Source organism: Pithys albifrons, chromosome 12, assembly GCF_047495875.1.
Source record: "Pithys albifrons albifrons isolate INPA30051 chromosome 12, PitAlb_v1, whole genome shotgun sequence".
Lineage (NCBI taxonomy): Eukaryota > Metazoa > Chordata > Aves > Passeriformes > Thamnophilidae > Pithys > Pithys albifrons.
This window is the reverse complement of record NC_092469.1, coordinates 19,742,495-19,762,391: the sequence shown is the minus strand read 5'-3', so window position 1 is coordinate 19,762,391 and position 19,897 is coordinate 19,742,495. Positions and strand designations below refer to the sequence as shown.

Sequence of the window (19,897 nt, the reverse complement as noted above, 5' to 3'; positions counted from 1 at the left end):
CATGGTCGTCACCTCTCCATTGGCATCCTGTGGTGACTATGGGCCACCCCTCAGTCTCCAATAGCTGATCCCCGCTGTCATGTCAGAACCCTCCCCCTGACCCAGACTGTGGGCTGGAGGAAGCAGAGTTTGGGGGATCAGAGCCCACCAGGCTGCCTGGTTGGGTTTGAGGAATGGGCAGCATTCCATGAAGCAGGTGCCAGGCAGTGTGTGCCCTGGTTAATGTAGAATTTGTATTTCAGCTCCAGCTCTGCTTTTCCCACTTTCTGCTTTAACTCCATTTTTATTTTTCCTTTGGAAATATGGCCAGCATTTGAAAATATGGCCAGCATCCCTGGGGTGAGGATAATATAAAGTGCAGATCTATTATGCAAATAAGGCAAAAGCTTTGCTCAAGGGTTTTGGGGAGTCCCTCCATCCCAGTGTCTCTGAGTACCCTGGCTTGTGCATGGCAACTTTTGAAGCTGGATTAAGTAGCCTCAGGGTTCAGCTTGGAAACATATGGCCATCCAGGGCTGGCATCACATTGGTGTCACCTGTGCCAAGGGGCTTTATGGGAGTAGGGGAACTGAGAGTCCCTATCAGGGAGAAAAAGGGTGCCCATCACACTGTGTGGGGTGAAGCTCTTTAGCACCAGAGGGAAGCTGCCCTGGGATAAGGCTCCCTGAAACCCCTGGGATGGGAGCATGAGAGTTCAGCTTGGTGGGGCTGGTGGGATGATAACCACCCTGTGAGCATCCCTGTGCTCCATCCCTGGTCCCTGCAGTGGAGCATCCTGTCGGGATTGGCTCCAGCTTGTTTGGAGGGCAGTTTCATCTTGCTAACTGCTATGTCTTCCCAATTCATTTTTATTTTTGATTTATTTTCAGGGTCCTCACTAAGCAGTGAGTCATCCCCCGTCTCCTCTCCAGCCACCAACCACAGCTCCCCTGCCAGCACCCCCAAACGTGGCCCCATGGGCCCCATCATTGTGCCCCCAGGGGGGCACAGCGTGCCCAGCACGCCGCCTGTCGTCACCATCGCCCCCACCAAGACGGTCAACGGGGTCTGGAGGAGCGAGGGCAGACAGGTATGGCTGTGTTTGGGGGGTGCCCAGCCCCTCCAAAGTATGAAGGGTGTGATTGTGGTCTGCACTGCCACACTGCTCCCAAGGCTGCCCCCCACTATGTCCCTTCTCCTGCCCTTGGTGTCCCTGAGCTGCCGTTGTCACCGGGACTGCCATCATCCCTGGGCTGCCATCATCCCTGGGCTGCCATCATCCCTGGGCTGCCATCCGGAGGGGAGCTTGAGGAAGAAGGAGGGGGGGAAGAAGAAGGAGGGGGGGGAGAGCGGCTAATTAAGAAGCATCGTTAGTGGTTCTCCTCTCCTCCGCATGCTACAAGCAGATTCCCGGGGGGATTATGCCACTTGGAAAGACTAATTAAACCACAAAGCGGAGAGGCAAGGGTACGGGATGAGAAACGCTGAGGGCGGGGGAGGAAAACACATGGAACCCGATCCCTGGGTGCTCGGAGGGGTGTGTGGGGTGTCCGGGTGCTCCCCACCCCCGTGTGCCCCCTGTGCCGCCTCTCCCTGGCACGGGGGTTAACCGAGCGTGGTTATTGTGTGGCAGAGCTGCGCTCGCAGCGTGACGCCCCGAGATGGGAGGTAATTAGAGCAGAGCCTGGCACGCACAATGAGCCTCCTCCGTGCCGGCGGCAGAGGCAGAGGGGAGGGGGGCACACGGCGCCCTTTGTGCTGGCCATGGTGACCTTGGGACTGTCCCTAATGGCTGGGGACCTGCGACTTGCCTTGGAGGGTCTGGGCAGCGGGTTGGGATGGAGAGGGATGGATGAGGTGGGAGATGCTGTGGGTGTTGCCATATTCCTGCTGAGCTGCTAAACAGAGAAGGTGCAATGAAAAATGATCAATTTTAAACCCAAGCTTGCCTTGCTGGGGGGCTCACCCCTGTAATTGTCAGACCCTGCGGGGTCTCTTGTCACCCCAAGTGATCCCTGTTGCTGGGGGATCCCTCCCTAGCTGGAGGGAGAGGCCATCCCAGCACTAGGGATGGGAGCTGATGGAAGACAGCTGAGGCCCTGTGGCAGTGTGGGAGTGCTGATGCCAGAGGGGAGCTGGGAGGATTCCAGGCTGACCCCTGGGTTATGGCTGTTATCAAAGCCCCTCTGGATTTCCACCACCTGTGTCCTCCCCAGATGATTAATAGCTCTGGAGAACAAAGAGGCCCAAAAATCTTCAGGCAGGTAATGGGTGTCCTGCCCTCAGCTCCTCCTGGGCTTCAGCACCCCCTTTCCCACTGGTGCTCCCTCAGTGTAGATCCCCAGACCCTCACACCCCTCCAACTGCAATTCCAAAACCTGGATGCAGGAGAATGCTCTGGCAGATACATACTCCCCTGGGCAGTGGTGCCAGCCAGGGATCCCTGTGGGCACACTGTGGCCTCACTGGGGGTCCCTGGGTAGGGACACAGGAGGTACACCCCATCATTTGTGGGTCTCTGCCATCCTCTAATGCCCATCTTGGCATTCCTGCCCCTTTGCCTTCCAGCAGGAAGCAGGGTCACGAGGCAGCAGCAGCAGCGCCGGCCGCGAGCGCCTCATCTCGGAGCCCCCCCTCACACAGGAGAAAGCAGGGGGTCCCACTGTCCCTTCCCACCTCCTGGGGACACCCTACTCCTTCGGGCTGCCCCCCAGCTCCGTGGTCCAGGACTCCCGCTTCCCGCCACTCAAGTAAGTCTGGTCAGAATGGATGGGGGGAGTTGCAGGATGTGAGTGTCTCCTGCAAGCTCTGGTCCCATCCTGGGGGGGTCAGATCTCCCCAGGGGGACAGGGTGGGATGGTGACCATCTCCCTGCCCTCCCAGCCTGCAGCGGCCAGTCCACCACGTGGTGCCTCCCAGCGCGGTCACCGAGGATTACCTGCGGAGCTTCCGTCCCTACCACACGGCCGAGGACCTCCGCATGTCCTCCCTGCCGCCCCTCGGCCTTGACCCGGCCACCGCCGCTGCCTACTACCACCCCAGCTACCTGACACATCACCCCTTCCCACATCCTGCCTTCAGGTGGGCACCTCTGAACCTTGGGATCCTCAGGAGATGCCAGAGGGTGAACCCTGTGGGCTGGGAAGGTGGGAGCGTGATCCGGGGAGGATGGTTGGGCTGCGCTGAGGGTATTTTGGGGGTCTTCAACACCCCCTCCCAGTGGAAGGCAGCCCCCATCCAGCTCCCAGGTGGGGAATTGGGGGTTTCTTTGTCCCCCTGAGCATCCTTGTGTTCCCAGGATGGACGAGTCGTACTGCCTGTCGGCACTGCGGTCCCCCTTCTACCCGTTGCCAGCACCGGGCTCGCTGCCACCCCTGCACCCCTCAGCAATGCACCTGCACCTCTCGGGGGTACGGTACCCCCCCGAGCTCTCCCACTCCTCCCTCTCCGCCCTCCAGTCCGAGCGCATCTCCAGCCTCGCTGCCGAGAGGTACGGAGGGGCCAGCGGATCGTGGCTGATATGGTTGGGGTGTCCAGGGGATGCTTACAGGTGGTTTTGGGGTGCTCCAAGGGATGCTGACAGGCACCTGAGGGTTTTTTGGGAGTGCTCTGGGTGTGTGTGTGTGTTTGGGAGTGCTCCAGGGGATGTTGACAGACATCCAGGGTTTTGAGGGTGTTCTGGGGGATCACAACAGGCATCTGGGGGTGGTTGTTGGGCACTCCAGGGGATGTTTAGGGTTGGTGCTTTTCTTTTTGGCTTTTCTTTGCAGGCTGCAAATGGATGAAGAGCTGCGGCAACGGGAGCGGGAGAGGGAACGGGAGCGGGAGAAGGAGCGGGAGCGAGAAGCCGACCGGGAGCGGGAGAAGGAGCGGGAACGGGAGCGGGAACGCGAGAAGGAGCTGGAACGCGAGCGGGAAAAGGAGCGGGAGCGGGAGCTGGAGAGGCAACGGGAGCGTGCCCGGGAGAAGGAGCTGAGCATGGTGAAAGCCATGGAGGGGCCCTTCCTCCCTGTGGCGGAGCTGCACGGGCTGCGGGCGCTCCCGGCCGAGGAGCGGGGCAAGCCGGTGGAGCCGCTGGCACCTGGCAGACCAGGTAATCTCCCTGTGGGTGGCACTAGAGTGGTTGCTGCCTTGGGCACAGTTTGCCTTAAGTCCCCTCTTCCTTCCAGATGGCAAAGCCATGGGGGTCAGTGGCCTTGGGAGGTGGCTGGGGATGGAGCTGGGCTCTCCTGGCTGCCAGCTTGCTTTGCCAAGAGCCCAGCTGCAGTGTCTCAGAGCAGCAGCGCGGTGCCTGTGCCATCTGATTCGGTCCGGGACGGCACCATGCCCAGTGCCATGCATGCTGGGCAGCTGGGCTGGCAGTGAGAGGGCAGCCCCCCATGCTGAGCTGTTCCAGCCCCACAGCTCCGGGTCCCTCCCACCTGCCGGGATAGTCGCCCCAAGATACCCTGATAGCCAACCATGGATACCCTCCTCTTTCCATGCCCTGACTCTCCACCACCTCTTCTCCAACCCAGACAAACTCAAGGACTCGGTGCTGCCAACGCCAAAGCCCATCCAACACCCGCTGCATCCACCACCTGGCTCCCACCACCCCGTTCCCAGCCTCATCCCCAATCACAGTGTGTTCCCGCTGCCGGGGAGCAGCGCGGCCACAGCGCTGCTCATCCACCGCACCAATGAGGAGGAGAAGTGGCTGGCCCGGCAGCGCCGGCTGCGCCAGGAGAAGGAGGATCGGCAGTCCCAGGTCTCGGAGTTTCGGCAGCAAGTGCTGGAGCAGCACCTGGACATGGGGCGTGCCCCAAGCCAACCTGAGCCTGAACACCGGCCTGAGCATCCCAGGTAGGGATGATGCCATTAGGGATGGACATTCCCCCTAAAACTGAGCTGTGTTTTCCCATGTTGCAGCTTTCCTTGCTGTAATATCCATATCTTAAACCGGGGAGGGACTTTGAACAAGGGCATAGAATGATAGGACAAGGGGGAATGGCTTTAAGTGGAAAAAGGTCAGGTTTAGATTAGATACTGGGAAAAATTTTTCCTTCTGAGAGTGGTGAGGCCCTGACACAGGTTGGCCAGAGAAATGTGGCTGCCTCAACCCTGCAAGTGTTCATGGCCAGACTGGAGCAACCTGGTCTAGTGTATGGTGTCCCTGCCCATGGCAGGGAATTGGAACAAGATGAGATTGGAAGTCTCTTCGTGCCAAACCACCAAACCATTCCATGATGCAATGATATGATGATCTCTAGGTTTTTGCCCTCCAAGCCATGACTGTGCCCACAGAGTTGTAGGTAGCTCTACCCCCTTCCCAGGTATCCATCTATTCATCACCCCACGGCTGTGCCCCTCACTCCTCACATATCCCTGTGAGCCAAAGCCACAGTGCCTGGCTGGCACCAGCAGGTCCCTGCCAGGCAGTGCCAGCCAGGCCGGCTGTGCTGGCAGTGCCCGGCGTTCCCGGTGCCCGACATCTGTGTGGCGGCAGGCAACAAGCCCGGGAGGTGGCTGGGGGCCAGCGGCGAGTGGCCAGGTGCTGCCCAGCCACCAGCACCACTAATTGCAGCTCTCCCCTTCCCATGAAGCAGAGCCAGACACTGGGATGCCTCATTTTGGGGGGCACTGTGCCGAGCCCCGGCGGTTTGGGGGGGCAGCAGAGCATGCCTGCACCCCGATTGATTGACAGGGACTGGCTCGCCTCCGTTGCTGAGCACTTAAGCGGTGCAGGCGCATCCAGCCAGCTCTGCCGCCTGCTCCCTTTGTTATTTTTGGGTATCCAGGGGATTAACGCGGCTCATCGAGGATAATAAGGAGTGGATCACGGGGCGGCACAAAGGCGAGTGCCCGCCACAGGCTCCCTTCCCCACCCGCTCCTCCCACCCCAAAGCAGAGAGGAGGCAGCAAGGGCAGCAAGGTCACCACGAAACACCTGCAGCCGGGAAGGCTCCATCCTCATCCTTATGTCACATCCAGTGTGGAGGAAGGGGGGATGGATCCCAGAGGGCAGGCAGTGGCACGATGGCAGCGGTGACACGATGGCGGTGGTGACACGATGGTGGCTGAGCTGAACCCGCTGCTCCGTGTGCGGAGCTCCAGGGCACTGGAGCGGAAAAGCGTTAAATGCACAGCTTGGGCACATAAAATATTTATCCCTCTAACGGGTTGGCTCCAGCTCCGGCTGTCAGAGATGGGCTGCACCAGGGCACTGCCCTGCCTGCCGGGGCTGTACCAGGACTACTGGCTCCCTTGTCCCCGTGTGGGGGTCAAGCTTGGGATCTCCTGCCTGGCGCCCTGGGGATGCATCTGCATCCCTGCCCAACCCACTCCCAGGCACAGCCTTAATGCTGCCCCCATCCCTCAGGCTGGTAGCACAGGAGGGGACAAGTGTGGCACACCCCCAGCACAAACCCTTCTGGGTGGCCCTAGCCATTTCTCCCCCAAAAATCCCTTGGTGCTGGCATGCTGCCAGCTTGGTGGCGCTGGCTCCTCACCTCTCTGGTCCTTTCCTCTCCCTGCAGGTCAGGATCAAGCCGCCACGAGCCAAGTAGCCGCGAGCCAGGGCAGCACTTTGGTGGGCCCCCACCGCTCATCTCCCCCAAACCCCAGCACCACCCTGTTACCACATCCCTCTGGAACCCTGTGTCGTTGATGGAGAACCCCCCTGATCCCCCCCGGCGCCTCCCTGAGCCCCATGCCCTCCACAGCCACCCGGCCCCCTTCGAGCCCAGCCGTCAGGGCATCCCACTGGTGAAGGTGGAGAGGGTCTTCTGCCCCGAGAAGCTGGAGGAGGGGGCAAGAAAGAGGGATGCTCTGGAGAAATACCCCCCGGGACGGGAGCCTGGCGCCCCAGAGCATGGGGGCTTCACTCATACCCCTTTCCTAGCTGAGCTGGAAAAGTCCACTCAGAGCATCCTGAGCCAGCAGAGACCCCCAGCCCCCCCTTTCCCTGAGGCCACCAAGCCCAGCTCACCCTACCGGCCCCCCCAGCCCCGCACCCAGGACCCCATGTACATCTACGACGAGTTCGTGCAGCAGCACCGCAGGCTGGTCAGCAAACTGGACCTGGAGGAGCGCCGGCGGCGGGAGGCTCGTGAGAAAGGTGAGGGATCAGGACCCCTGCACTGGCACCAGGATCTGGTGGTGGGGGAGCAGCTGGGGGTCTCCCAGGGATGCCACCGCTCCCACATCTGAGTGGCTTGGTAAACTCTCTGCTCCAGACATGCCCAATTAATAAATGATGAACTGAGGCTAATAAGCAGGTTTTAAATATTAATGGGACTATGCAAGCAAGGAGAACGGTGGTGAGGAGGAGATGGAGCGCTTGGGAGGAGCTGGTGTTGCTGTCCCTCCTCCAGTGGGATGAGGGCTCAGCCGCAGCCTCACCCCAGTCCTGCCCCATTGACCCCCCACCACCCATCCCATAGCGATGCCAAGTGGGGACAGAGGGGCAGGCAATGCTTTCCAGGGTCCCACAGCTTGTGGAGGTGGGACAGAGCTCCATAGGGTTGCACCCCCTGCCCTGCTGGGCCCCACACTGGACCTCCTTTGCTTTCCCTTGGCATCTCACCCCACTGCACCAGTACCCTGCACCACCCCCATCCCTAGTGGAGTGCCAGTGGTTTCCCCTGGGTTCCAGAAGATTTTCCGGGATCCCAGCAGGTCCCTATGGTGTCCTCAGTCTCACAGTAGCCTCTCCCCATCCCCAGGGTACTATTATGACCTGGACGACTCCTGCGACGACAGTGACGAGGAGGAGGTGCGGGCCCATCTCCGCTGCGTGGCCGAGCAACCCCCACTGAAGCTGGACACGTCGTCTGAGGTACTGATGGCACTTGCTGTCCCCTGTCCCCACCCTGTCCCTGCCACCCCTCCCTGTTCTCTGGAGGAGCAGCCCCTTCTCAGCACCAGCTCCCTGTGCTGTGCTTCAGCCACCATCTCCAGCTGGCTGCAGAGGCACTGGGGAGATGGGGATGGAGATGGGAATGGGAATGGGGTTGGGGATGATGAGGGTGGGGATGGGCATGGGATGAGGATGGGGATGGGAATGGAGATGGGGGATGGAGATGGGGATGAGGATGGAGACAGGCAGGAATGAAGACATGAGGATGGGTATGGAGATGATGGAGGTGGGGAATGGAGGTGAGGATGGGGATTGGAACAGGGATGAGAATGGGAATGGGGATGAGGGTGGGAATGAGGATGGGGATGGGAACAGGAATGACAATGAGGATGGAAATGTCGATGAGGATGGAGAGGAGGATGGGGACTGTTCCGGGTATGACCCTGCTCTGCTCTCCCCCTCATCACCCCAGAAGCTGGAGTTCTTGCAGCTCTTTGGCCTCACCACGCAGCAGCAGAAGGAGGAACTGTTGAGCCAGAAGCGGCGCAAACGCCGGCGGATGCTGCGGGAGCGGAGCCCGTCACCGCCCACGGTGCAGAACAAGCGCCGCACACCCTCCCCGCGCCTCCCGCTCTCCACCCGCTACAGCCCCGACGAGATGAACAACAGCCCCAACTTCGAGGAGAAGAAGCGCTTCCTCACCATCTTCAACCTCACGCACATCAGCGCTGAGAAGAGGAAAGGTAACAGCCATGCCCCGTGTACGCCCGGGGCCGGGCCCTGCTCCCTGGTTTGGGGGTGCCATGGAGGGGCCCTGCCTGGGCCCATGAGCTTGCTCGCTGAGCAGAGGCTACACTAAACCTCAGCTTCCCATGCCACAGACAAGGAAAAGCTGGTGGAGATGCTCCAGGCCATGAAGCAGAAGACTACGCCGGCCGCCGTGGTGGTGAAGAGCTCCCCACGGGACAGCCCCAGTGCCCCCACCTCTGGTAAGCACCCCAGGTCCTTCCCTGGCTCTCGGCTGGCTGGGAGCATTCCCTGCCCGGTGGGATGAGGGGCACGGCTTTGCCTGGATGGGCAGACAGAGCCCTGACTGCAGCTGTTGCTGCTCCTCTTCCCAAAGAGCCACCGATGCCACCGCTCCTGCTGGATCCAGATAAACCCGTGGGCATCGCCGTTTCTGTGCCAGAGGTGCCAAAGACGGCAGAACCCAGCAGGTTAGACCAGCTGAGACCTCAGGAGCTGCCGAGAGCCAAGGAATCGGGCACCGTGCCGGCGGAGAAACCCCGGCTGAGCGATGGGCACCCTGGGAAGAAGGCACTGAGCATCCTCAGCTACGTCAGGGGCCCCCTGCCCAAGGACATCCCGGTGCCACTGTCCCACAGCATGAATGGCAAGAGCAAGCCCTGGGAGCCCTTCATTGCCGAGGAGTTTGCCCATCAATTCCACGAGTCGGTGCTGCAGTCCACGCAGAAGGCGCTGCAGAAGCACAAAGGTAAAGGGAAGCACAAATCCCAAAATCCCAGAATCACTGATGTTGGAAAAGACCTCCAAGATTGTTGAGTCCAACCTGATCTTCACCTTGTCAACCAGCCCAGAGTAAAGAATACCTCATCCAGTTGTTCCTTGCACGCCTCCTGGCATGGGGACTCCACCATCATCCCGGGCAGCCCCTTCCAATATTTCACAACCCTTTCAGTGAAGAAATTCCTCCTGTGTCCAGAAAATAGGGATATGGGAAGCTGGCTGGGTACCACTGGGATAGCACTCCCTTGTCCCTTTGCTGGAGTTTGTCACCAGCAACTTTATGGCTGGAGCATTCCAGGAGCTCATTTATGAAGCTAAAAATAAGGTACAGGGATAAAACAGCTCCAACCCCCCCAAACTCATCCAATTCAATGAGTGAGATAAATAAATCAACTCCAGTGCATGGGGAGTGATGAAAACCTACAAAAAATGCTGTAGCCCCCCAAAAAAGTCCCAGGAGTGTGGAACTAATGCCCTGGGGGGATCCTCCCATGCGGGGGGCAGCGCTGGGGGGATGCAGGGAGTGGGCAGGGGGCTGACTCTGGGTGCCCACAGGGGGAACGGCGGCACTGACGGCGGAACAGAACCACAAGCTTGACGCCTCCATCCACTACAACATCCCGGAGCTCCAGGCGTCCACCCGCCTGGCTGGGCCCCCCCACAACGGCACAGCTGAGGGGCCTCTGCCCCACCGACCACTGCCCCCGCTGCCCCGAGACTCGGCCTCCGAGGAAGAGGACGAGGAGGAGGAGGAGGAGGAAGAGGAGGAAGACTACCCCAGGCCCAAGTGGCAAGGGATCGAGGCAATTTTCGAAGCTTACCAGGAACATATAGAAGGTAGGGGATGGTAACCCCCCCCACTTTGTGCCTCACCTGGGAGGGATCTCTGTTTCCCACTGTGATGGGCTGGAAAAGCACTGGTGGATCTCCAACATTGCAGGAGCAGCATGAAAGCAACAGGCACTGGTGAAAATTGTTATATACATGAAAAAATAGTGTATTCACAGCTGCTTAGTGTCTTCCCAGTGGGACCTGGAGGTTGTTCCCTGTGGGCAGTGATGGGGCTGGGGATGCTCTGGGATGCTGGGGGCAATCATGACTGGCTGGACAGAGCCTCGAGTGGGACTGGCACCCTCTGTGCCATGCATGGAGCCAGAGGAGCCAGTGCTCACCCCACCCTTCTTTGGATCCTGCAGAACAAAACCTGGAGCGCCAAGTGCTGCAGACGCAGTGCCGGCGGCTGGAGGCCCAGCACTACAGCCTGAGCCTGACAGCGGAGCAGCTGTCGCACAGCATGGCGGTGAGTGGGCACAGGGCACCCTGTCCTGGGGAACTCGGTGTCTGTGGGGCACCCAGTCCCCCTGGGCACCTGTGGGGCACCCAGTCCTGAGCACTGAGGGGCACCCAGTTCTGCTGGGCACCTATGGGGCACCAAATCCTCCTGGGCACCTGAAGGGCACCCAATTCTCCTGGGCATCTGTGGGGCACCAAATCCTCCTGGTCACCTGAAGGGCACCCAGTCCTTCTCAAGCACACTCATTCCCTGCACTGCCCTATACCCTGCAGTTCCCATTCCCTGCAGTTCCCCCATTCCCTGTGGGGCCCATTCTCTGCGGTGCCCATTCCTGTACTGCCCATTCCTGCAGTGTCCAAACCCTGTAGTGCCCATTCCCTGCAGTGCCCCCATCTCCTCCAGTGCCCATTCCTGCAGTGTCCAAACCCTGTAGTGCCCATCCCTGCAGCTTCCCCCACCTTTGCCACAGGCACCCCCTCATTTCCTGTGGTGCATCCAGGTAAGCTCAGCACCCCATGAAGGATCCCATTCCCTGCAGTGCCCCATCCCCTTTTGTACCCATCTCCTTCAGTGCCCATTCCCTGCAGTGCCCATTCCCTGCTATATCCCAAACCCCACACTCCCATTCCCTGCAGTGCCTCCCACTGTACTCCACCCCTATCCCCCAGGCACCTCACATTCCCTGCTCCATGAGCACTCCCTCCCTGCTGCCCGCTGACCATTCCCTGTCCCTGGCTGCCCACAGGAGCTGAGGACCCAGAAGCAGAAGATGGTGTCGGAGCGGGAACGCCTGCAAGCCGAGCTGGATCACCTGCGGAAGTGCCTTGCCTTGCCTGCAATGCAGTGGTCTAGGGGTTATTTCAAGGGGTATCCCAGGTGACGCTCCTTGGGCCAGGCTGAACATATAGTCTAGAAATAATAATCTATTTTATTACCTTGAATATTTAATATTTTTCACTGGGAGGTTTGAAGCTAAAAAAATAAAATTAAAAAAAATTAATAAAAAAGAAGAAAAAAAAAAGAGAGAAATAAATAAAACGGAGAATGTGCCATGCATGAAGCAAAGGAGCACGGGAGCCGGGAGTGCATCCCACGGCCAGCAGCCCCCGGTCTGTCCCCTCCTGTCCCCTCCTCCAGGGGGGCCACAGCGCTGCAGCCCCCCCCTCCACCCACCCACACTTTATAACGCTCATTTTTTGTTGGTTCTTTTGGTTTTTTTCTAAAAAAAAGAAAAAAAGACAATAAAAGTCTCCACCAACAACACTAAAGCCAGCGGAGCCCCCCGGGGCCGGGTGCCGCCGAGCCCCCCCAGCTCCTGGCACGGCACCCCCAGCCCGGGGTTTCCACTGGAAATGCACTTCGCTATCAAAAAATAAAGTCAATAAACTGGTTGAAGGTCCCTTTTTGTTCCTGGTTGGCGGGAAAGGGGCAGGGACATGGGTGGGGTCACCTTGTCACCCTGGCTTTGGGATTGAGAAGTCAAAAAAAAAAAGGTGCTTCAGCCTTGTACTGTGTATATATATTAAAAAACAACAAAGTTTTGTATGTTTTTATTCCTTTAATTATTGTTATAAAAAGCTTGCCTTTTTTTAATATGTTTCTGCTTTTTTTTTCCCATTTTTTGTTTCCCCTTCCCCCCATTTTATTTTCTTTATGTTTTGGGTTTGGTGTTTTTTTTTTTGGCTAAAGGATTAACTCGCTTTTAGTGTTTGTGCTGCTGCTGGTCAGGCCAGAAAAGATATTGAAGTGTTTTAAAAAGAATTTAAACCCAGGAAAAATAAATCCCCTTTTCCATGGGGCAGGTGATGTCCCACCTCCCCAGTCCTTTGGGAAGCTGAGCCTTTCCACTTTCCTGTTCATTTATTTTTTTATTTTTACCCTTTTTCTTTGCTTTCTGGGGCGTTTTCTGCTCCAGCTGGGTCGTTGTGGGTGTCACGGTGCTGAGTGGTGTCTCAGCCTTGCACAGGCTCCATCTGCCAAATTAAAAATCCAAAGGAATTGCGCCAAGAGGGCTGGATGGTTTGAGGGTGGGTGGCACTGGGGTGTCCTTGTCCCTCTTCCCAAAATACCAAGACAATCAGAGTGGTGCCAAGGCAGTTTGGGCAGGGGGAAAGAGGGTCCCTGGGGTTGTGTTGGTGGTACCATGGGGACATTCCAGGTTGAGCTGTGCCTGCTGGCGGGCAGGGATGTCCTGGTGCCACCAGGATGGGGTGACAGGGTCAGGCTTGGTGCCAGTTTTAGCCTCTCTAACCATTGTGTGCCCCAACTCCCCTGGGGGAGCCGTTTTTATTATTATTTTAAAATTATTTATTATAAATTGTTTTTAATTCGCCACGAGACCAGCTCACATCTCCAGGAAAAGGTGACCTCTGCTTCCTGCTTTAAATTCCCTTGTTGCACTTGCAAAGAAAGCATTAACCCCCCGAGTCCCCCTCTGCTCCTCGCTCTCCCATTGGCTTCACCAAATAAAAAAGCTGTGCAAGATTAAAAAGCAAAATGCCCTTGTGACAGAAATTAGTTTAATCTTTTTTAAATCCCCAATTGCCTCGCCAGCCTCTGGCCTCCCCGCTGCCAACTCTGGGCTTCACAGGGAATTTTAACACAGCAAAATGCGCTCATTGCTCCACTCTTTTCCCTTCCTATGTGCTGTGGTGAAGGGGGGGAAGGAGCCAGGCATGGAAAATCATTGGCAGTTTATCCCTCACCACAATGAGGAGCCTGGCTGGGATGTAGCCTTGCTTTGTAGCACCTCCTGTCCTGGCTTTCCCTCCTCACCAGCCCAGAATCCGGGTTTTTGGACCAATTTCTCAGCATTTTTCCCCACCTTGGGGCCATGGTGAGCAGTCATGTCCATACACACCCCGTGCAGAATTGCTGGAGCAGCTGTGCCAGAGCCTGGGATGGCTGGGAGGAGGGAGAGGAAGGCAGAGCTCGCTGGGGGCAGGTTAGATGCCGTGAAAGAAAACAACAAAAAAACCCAAAAAAGGAGAAAACCCGACCCTAAACATGTTCAAAGTGTACTTGTTGGAATTAATTGTAATGTAATATATTATTTGTTGAATGTAGTAATTAGGTATTTATGAATATATTGCTGTAATTTCTGAAAACATCCAAAAACCAAAATAAACTCTTCCACAATGACGGCAACGGATTCTTTCTCCGCCGCCGGCGATGGGAACACAGCCCTGCTCCGAGCATTCCCAGCCCTGCTCCGAGCATTCCCAGCAGCTCCTGCCATCATTCCCGTTGTCCCAGCCCTCTGGGGATGCAGCAGAGGCAGGCAGGGCACAGATGGCAGCAGGAGCCTGGCCCAGATGCTCAGGGAAGGGCAGCACTCGCAGCCTGGCACCCTCGGGCTCGAGGAATAATTACATCTGCCATCAGCACAGCCTGGCTCCGGCCAGGATCCTGCCTGGCTCCTGCCCTGGCTCCTGCCCTTGCCTGTCTCTCTGCTGCAGGGGATTGGGGCTGGAGCCAAAGGAAAGCTGCAGGTTTTTCCAAGCATTGTGTAACCCGTGTGTGTGACACCAAACAGGGATTAATTTGATGCCGTTCACCCAGCTCCATTTATTTTTATTATTTTTTATTAGTATTTCACATTAAAACCCGAAATATTTTTTAAAAAAAGAGATATATGATATTTCCCGACAGCCTGGCACTGGAGAGGGAAAACCATTTTCTTTTGTCCTCCAAAGAGCAGATGGATCTGCTTCCCAGCTGATCTCCCCAGCAGACACCTCATTGCCGGCACATCTTCCCCTTTTTTTTTTTTTCCCAAGGCTCTGAGAAAATCCATGGCGAAGCACCGCCTCGAAATTTATGGCTTTCAAGGCAGTGTGTGGCCTGTGCTGCCCTCAGAAGTTCCCTCGCTGAAGTACAACCACAGGAGAGAGATCCCGCCCAGTCTCATGAGAGCTCTGCAAGGCACCTCCTGCACCGAGCCCCAGAGAGGCTCCCGGGGATGCTCCAGTGCCATTGGAGCCATTCCCATCCAGCCATGAGGCTGTGCAGTCGCTGGTGAGGGTTGGGGGACAGATGAAGGTCCAGGGGTGAGGAGCAGAGCTCTGCTCCTTTCAGTTTCCTCTCAGAAATCCTGGGAGTGGGCACTCTCGCCAGGCTGGAGGTTAGTCCGGAGCTTGTACATGTGATCCAAGGCTTGAGTAAGGAAAGTCCCGGTCGTGTTGATCTCCATCAAGGTTAAGTTATCCAGCTAAAAGGGGAAATAACAGAATCTTGGGAAGCAGGGGAGGACAAGGCACATGGGAAGCAGCTCAGAGCCCACAGTTCCTTTCAGTGATACCTCAGCAGACCCACCCAGCTGCCACCCTTGGTTAAGAGATGCACCCAAGCACCCAGAGCACCATTTCAAGGGCATTCCACCTCCCTGGAAGTGTTCAGAGCCAGTCTAGATGGGGCTTGGAGCAACCTGGTCGAGTGGAAGGTGTCCCTCCCCATGGCAGGAGGCTGGAACCACACCTTTAATATGCCTTCCAACCCAGCCATTCCATGATCCTCTGGTTTCCATAAGGCACAGGGAGCTGCCACCAGCCCCTCTAAAGTGAGGGTTCAACATATGGCTTTACCTCCCAACTTACACACTGACAACCCAGGAAAAACATGCCTCAACCAGCCTTTTCCCAGCAGCCCATTCCCTATCCATCACCATCCCACACAGCAGCTGGAGCCCTCCCAGGCTGGCTGTGCCAGGGCCATCCCAGCACATCCCCAGCACACCTTGGCATGAGCCTCCTGCTGCCGCACAAAGCTGTCCGCGGACAGCCGGAGCTTGGCCATCCGTGTGTCCCACGTATCCTTCACCAGCGTCCGGATCTCGTCAGCTTTGGGAATGTTGTCTGAGGCACTAGGAAAGGAAAGGAAAGAGAGGATCAGAGCAGGCTGCAAGGGACGTGTTGTGTTGTGTCAATGGTGTAAGTCACGTTGGCAGCGCCTCATCCCTCTGAGGGACTCGTGGAACAGTTTGCTACGGAGGGAAAAAACCTGCAACTCCACATTAAAATCCAGTCTGGTACTTGTGCTGCTGGGATTTCTGGGATGGTTTATTTACCACGGAATGCTCAGCTCTGATGCAGCATCTGGTTCTCGCTAGAATCCTTCTGCTCTGTAATTGCCCAGCTGGTACAAGGTGCACGGAGGGCCAATAACCCGGCCAAAGTCATGGGCAGCAGGGGAATCAAAGGGCTCGGCCACGATTAATGCCCCGGCTCGGGGCTCCTGGGGCTCCATCAGGGAGAATTAAGCTGAAAGGGCTGTGTGAGATGTGCCACATCGTCCCATTAAGGCTGTTCAGCGCTGCCATAAGGACCTTGAGAGATCCGATCGATTCGCAAGGACAGAGCTGTCAGGGCTGTTGTAGTGGGAGGGAAGGAGCTGCACGCCAAGAGCCTCATCTCCAGAGGAAAAGCCAGAGCTGGAATGACCACCCTGCTTAATCGAGGGCTTAAAGTCACCAGAGCCTGTGCTGAGCAAAATACCAGCCAGCACATTTTACAAGTGAAATGCCTCAGCAGGCAGGAGCTTAGGCTCGGAATATCCCCGGTCTCCTGCTTCTCAGGCTGAGGAAAGAGGAGCTTTCCTCCTGAAGGAGAGCCAAGGAAGAAGCCTGGAGGGTTTAGGCTGCTGAACAGATTGCAGCCGTGGAACGTGTTGCAGATCCTCCAGGCCTCCACGCTGAGCTGCTGCTCAATAAAGCGGCAGAGCCCCAATTACGAGGCCACAGAACAAGCAATCCCCAAGTTACTGAAACGCAAAGTTACCAAGAGGAAAGTGCTGCTGTGAAATCTTGGCACGCTGTGGAACAACCCTCCGTTAACTCCCGCTCTCCCACCGCCCTCGGGGCTGTGCCAGCCCAGGCTTGACAAATCGGCCATGTGAGCACGTACTGGGTGGCAAATGCCACAGCACAGCTCCTACTCACTAGTTCAACAGCAGCTTGGTGAGTTCCATGTAGTAGGGACTGGGCATGGGAGTGAACGTGTCCTCTTTCCGCTCCTGGTCGCGGATTTCCTCCAGTTTTCCTAAAATACAAGCAGGGATGGTCAGGCCTTCAGTGCTCCAGGCAAATCTTTAACCACCCAAGGAAATACAGGTGTTATTTCTGTAGGATCAACCCTGTGTCCAATATTCAGATGTGAGGACAGGAAAAGGCTCCTGTCAGGGAGGAATCACACAAGGATGCTGACAGGGACTCTGAGGCCTCCAAGATCTCCCTCCTCATAGAGTGTCATCCAGTTTCTCCAAGGGAAAAAGGGACAGGATGAGAGGAAATGGCCTCAAGCTGCACCAGGGGATGTTCAGGCTGCACATCAGGAGAAATTTCTTTACAGAAAGGGCTGTTAAATATTGGAAGGGGCTGCCCAGGGAGGTGGTGGAGTTCCCATCCCAGGAGGTGTCTAAGGAACGACTGGATGTGGCACTCAGTGCTCTGGGCTGGGTGACAAGGTGGAGATCTGGCACAGGGTGGACTTCATGATCTGGAGGTCTTTTCCAGCCTAAATGGTTCTGGAATTCTGTGGTCCAAGGTCCCCTTCTGAACAAGCCTTGTGGAAGATCCAAGCAAGACCAGCGACCACTGCTGAAGGTGTCAGGAGTGGGGATCAAGTCTAAGCCCTGTTATTCCTCCTCTCCAGAGGAGCAGGATTTAAATACCTGGCTTAACAGGGAAGATGACATCTCCCGTACCATGGAATCATGGACTAGTTTGGGTGTGAAGGGACCTTAAAGCTCATCTCATCCCAACCCCTGCGATAGGAAGGGACACCTTCCACTATCCCAGGTTGCTCCAAGTCCTGTCCAACCTGGCCTTGGACACTTCCAGGGATGGAGCAGCCACAGCTTCTCTGGGCACCTGTGCCAGGGCCTGCCCACCCTCCCAGTAAGTACAAAGAGTTCCAGGGCTGGAACATTAGATCCTTCTCCCTCAGTTGCTTTGCATTTTTGAATTATGTCCCCCACTAATGATGAAAAAGACACTTTTCTCTTAATTTCATGTTTCGACTGCACCCACTGAAGGCCAGAGCTGCCATCCCTACCAACATCCATCCATTCTGGAGGAATCAGCCGACACTTCTGCCTCTGCTTCAGATTAATGGCCAACCAGACAGGCACTTCCACCGGCAAACCAGGATTGAAAGGACCCAGATCTCCCTGGAAAACAAACCACCACCTCCAATCCATCCAGATCCTTCCCCATCCCCTTCTCCAGTTCCCTAACACCACAAATCATCCCCATCCCAATCCCCCCAGCTCCTGCCTTCCAATCCCAGTCCTCTAAACCCAATTCCCCCAGACCTAATCCCTCCATCCCTGCCTCCAAGACCCACCCAGACCCTGCACTCAATGTCCCCTGGCCCTGTCCCCAAACTCCCTCCCCCTGTCCCTCCTATACCCTGATCTCCAAACCATGACCCACAACCCCCTCAGTTCCCCAGGGCCTGACCCCAAGCCCCCCCAGACCTGCTCCCAGTGTCCCCAGGCTGTTCCCCAAACACTCCCAGCCCCTCCCTCCAGTCCTTGTCCCCCAAGCCCTCCAGCCCCTGCTCTGCCTGCCCAGGCTCTGTCCCCCAGCCTCCCACCCCCGACCCCCAGGCTGTGTCCCCGAGCCCCCCACCCGGTCCCCGCCGACCCCGATGAGGTGAATCCGGTCGAGGCTGAAGTTGGGCACGATCGTCACCAGCTCCTTTTCGGCCAGGAACTCCACCTCGGCCGGCTCCATGGCGGCGGGGGCGGGGGAGCCGGGCGGGTGGGTTAGAACCGGGATCAGACCAGGATCGAACCGGGATCAGACCAGGATCGAACCGGGATCGCACCGGGACCAGACCGGGACGGCACCGGAACCGAACGTGCCGCGCGCCCTCGCTCCCTATTGGCTGGGCGCCCCCAGGCCCCGCCCACCCCGCCGCGTTCCCGCCTCCCAGAGCGTTTTCGCGGTTTCCGCGAGGAGGGCGGGGCCTGGCCCGGCGCGGAGCGCGCTGATTGGCTCTCACCTACTGTTGCCGTGGCGCACGCCTCTCTGATTGGCCGCCGTGCGCGCGGCGCCCTCCGGGCAGCCCCGGCGGGGGGAGGTCCGAGTCGGGACATAGCGACCAATCGCGACGGCCTTCAGTGGGGCCTCGGCCAATCAGCGCTCGGCACTTGTTGCCGGGGCGCGCGGGGCCCGCGGTAGCCCCGCCCTCTCCCGCCGTTGGCGCCCCCTGGCGGTCGGGAGCGACAGCGCCCCGAGTGGGGGGCGTGGTGGGACCCGCGACCACCGGCCGGGGGGTGACACGGGACATGGGGGTGACACGGGACATGGGGTGAGACGGGAGAGTGGGGGTGAGACAGGACATGGGGGTGACACGGGACATGGGGGTGACACGGGAGAGTGGGGGTGAGACGGGACATTGGGGGTGACACGGGACATGGGGGTGACACGGGAGAGTGGGGGTGAGACGGGACATTGAGGGTGAGAAAGGACACGGGGTGAGACGGGACATGGGGGGTGAGACGGGACATGGGGGTAACACGGGACATTGGGGGTAACACGGGACATGGGGGTGACACGGGACATGGGGATGAGACAGGACACGGGGTGAGCCGGGACATTGGGGGTGACACTGGACATGGGGGTAACACGGGACATGGGGGTGACACGGGACATTGGGGGTGACATGGGCCATGGAGGGTGACACAGGACATAGGGGATGACATGGAACATTGGGGGTGACATGGGCCATAGGTGGGTGACACGGCACATGAGGGGTGGCACGGGACATTGGGCGTGACATGAGCCATGAGTGGGTGTCCAGGGCTGTGATGGGTGTCCTAGGGCTGTGCTAGATCCCAACAGCCACTCTTCTGTGCACAGACCAGCAGCAGCCATCTGTGTCTGTCTGTCCAGTTGTCCCTGTGCAGACACTCATGCTCAGGCACCAGCCATCACCCACCTGTCCCTTCCCTCTGTTCATCAGCCCATCCATCCATCCATCCATCCATCCATCCATCCATCCATCCATCCATCCATCCATCTCTCAATCCACCCATCCATCCATCTATGCCTCAATTCACCCACCCACTCAGCCAGCTATTCCCTCACCCATCCATCTAACTGCCTATCCACTCCTCCATCCCTCATCCATGCTTCCATTTACCCACCCACCTATCCATCCACCCACCCATCCACGGGCCCATCTATCCATCCATGCCTCAATCCACCCACTCATCCATCCACCCTTCCACCCACTCAACCGTCCATCCTTTCATCC

General features: G+C 57.7%; 2 protein-coding genes across 10 annotated transcripts in view; one reads left to right on the top strand and one right to left on the bottom strand.

Moving 5' to 3' along the window:
- Positions 1 to 13,767, top strand: part of GSE1 (Gse1 coiled-coil protein) — a 102,023-nt gene extending 88,256 nt beyond the window's left edge. For 5 of the 8 annotated variants that reach the window (XM_071567616.1, XM_071567623.1, XM_071567621.1 and 2 more), the window contains 14 exons: positions 870 to 1,069; positions 2,548 to 2,729; positions 2,863 to 3,060; positions 3,278 to 3,469; positions 3,750 to 4,072; positions 4,497 to 4,821; positions 6,495 to 7,075; positions 7,683 to 7,795; positions 8,289 to 8,559; positions 8,683 to 8,805; positions 8,940 to 9,311; positions 9,899 to 10,180; positions 10,540 to 10,643; positions 11,383 to 13,767. In XM_071567616.1, coding sequence (XP_071423717.1) covers positions 870 to 1,069; positions 2,548 to 2,729; positions 2,863 to 3,060; positions 3,278 to 3,469; positions 3,750 to 4,072; positions 4,497 to 4,821; positions 6,495 to 7,075; positions 7,683 to 7,795; positions 8,289 to 8,559; positions 8,683 to 8,805; positions 8,940 to 9,311; positions 9,899 to 10,180; positions 10,540 to 10,643; positions 11,383 to 11,517 — 3,401 coding nt within the window. In that variant the 3' untranslated portion in view covers positions 11,518 to 13,767. The remainder of the gene's footprint in view (positions 1 to 869; positions 1,070 to 2,547; positions 2,730 to 2,862; positions 3,061 to 3,277; positions 3,470 to 3,749; positions 4,073 to 4,496; positions 4,822 to 6,494; positions 7,076 to 7,682; positions 7,796 to 8,288; positions 8,560 to 8,682; positions 8,806 to 8,939; positions 9,312 to 9,898; positions 10,181 to 10,539; positions 10,644 to 11,382) is intronic. The other 3 variants (XM_071567619.1, XM_071567617.1, XM_071567618.1) reach the window with 3 other exon arrangements.
- A 417-nt stretch (positions 13,768 to 14,184) lies between these two features.
- Positions 14,185 to 18,505, bottom strand: GINS2 (GINS complex subunit 2). 2 transcript variants are annotated; one of them, XM_071567475.1, is made up of 5 exons: positions 18,265 to 18,505; positions 17,687 to 17,801; positions 16,573 to 16,672; positions 15,372 to 15,498; positions 14,185 to 14,847 (listed from the first exon to the last, which is right to left on the bottom strand). In XM_071567475.1, exons 1-5 carry the CDS (start codon positions 18,367 to 18,369, stop codon positions 14,722 to 14,724), a joined length of 573 nt encoding a protein of 190 aa, XP_071423576.1. In that variant the 5' UTR covers positions 18,370 to 18,505; the 3' UTR covers positions 14,185 to 14,721. The 2 variants fall into 2 exon arrangements, with proteins under 2 accessions (XP_071423576.1, XP_071423577.1); XM_071567476.1 differs by having other exon boundaries at positions 18,280 to 18,504.
- Positions 18,506 to 19,897: the final 1,392 nt, after the last annotated feature.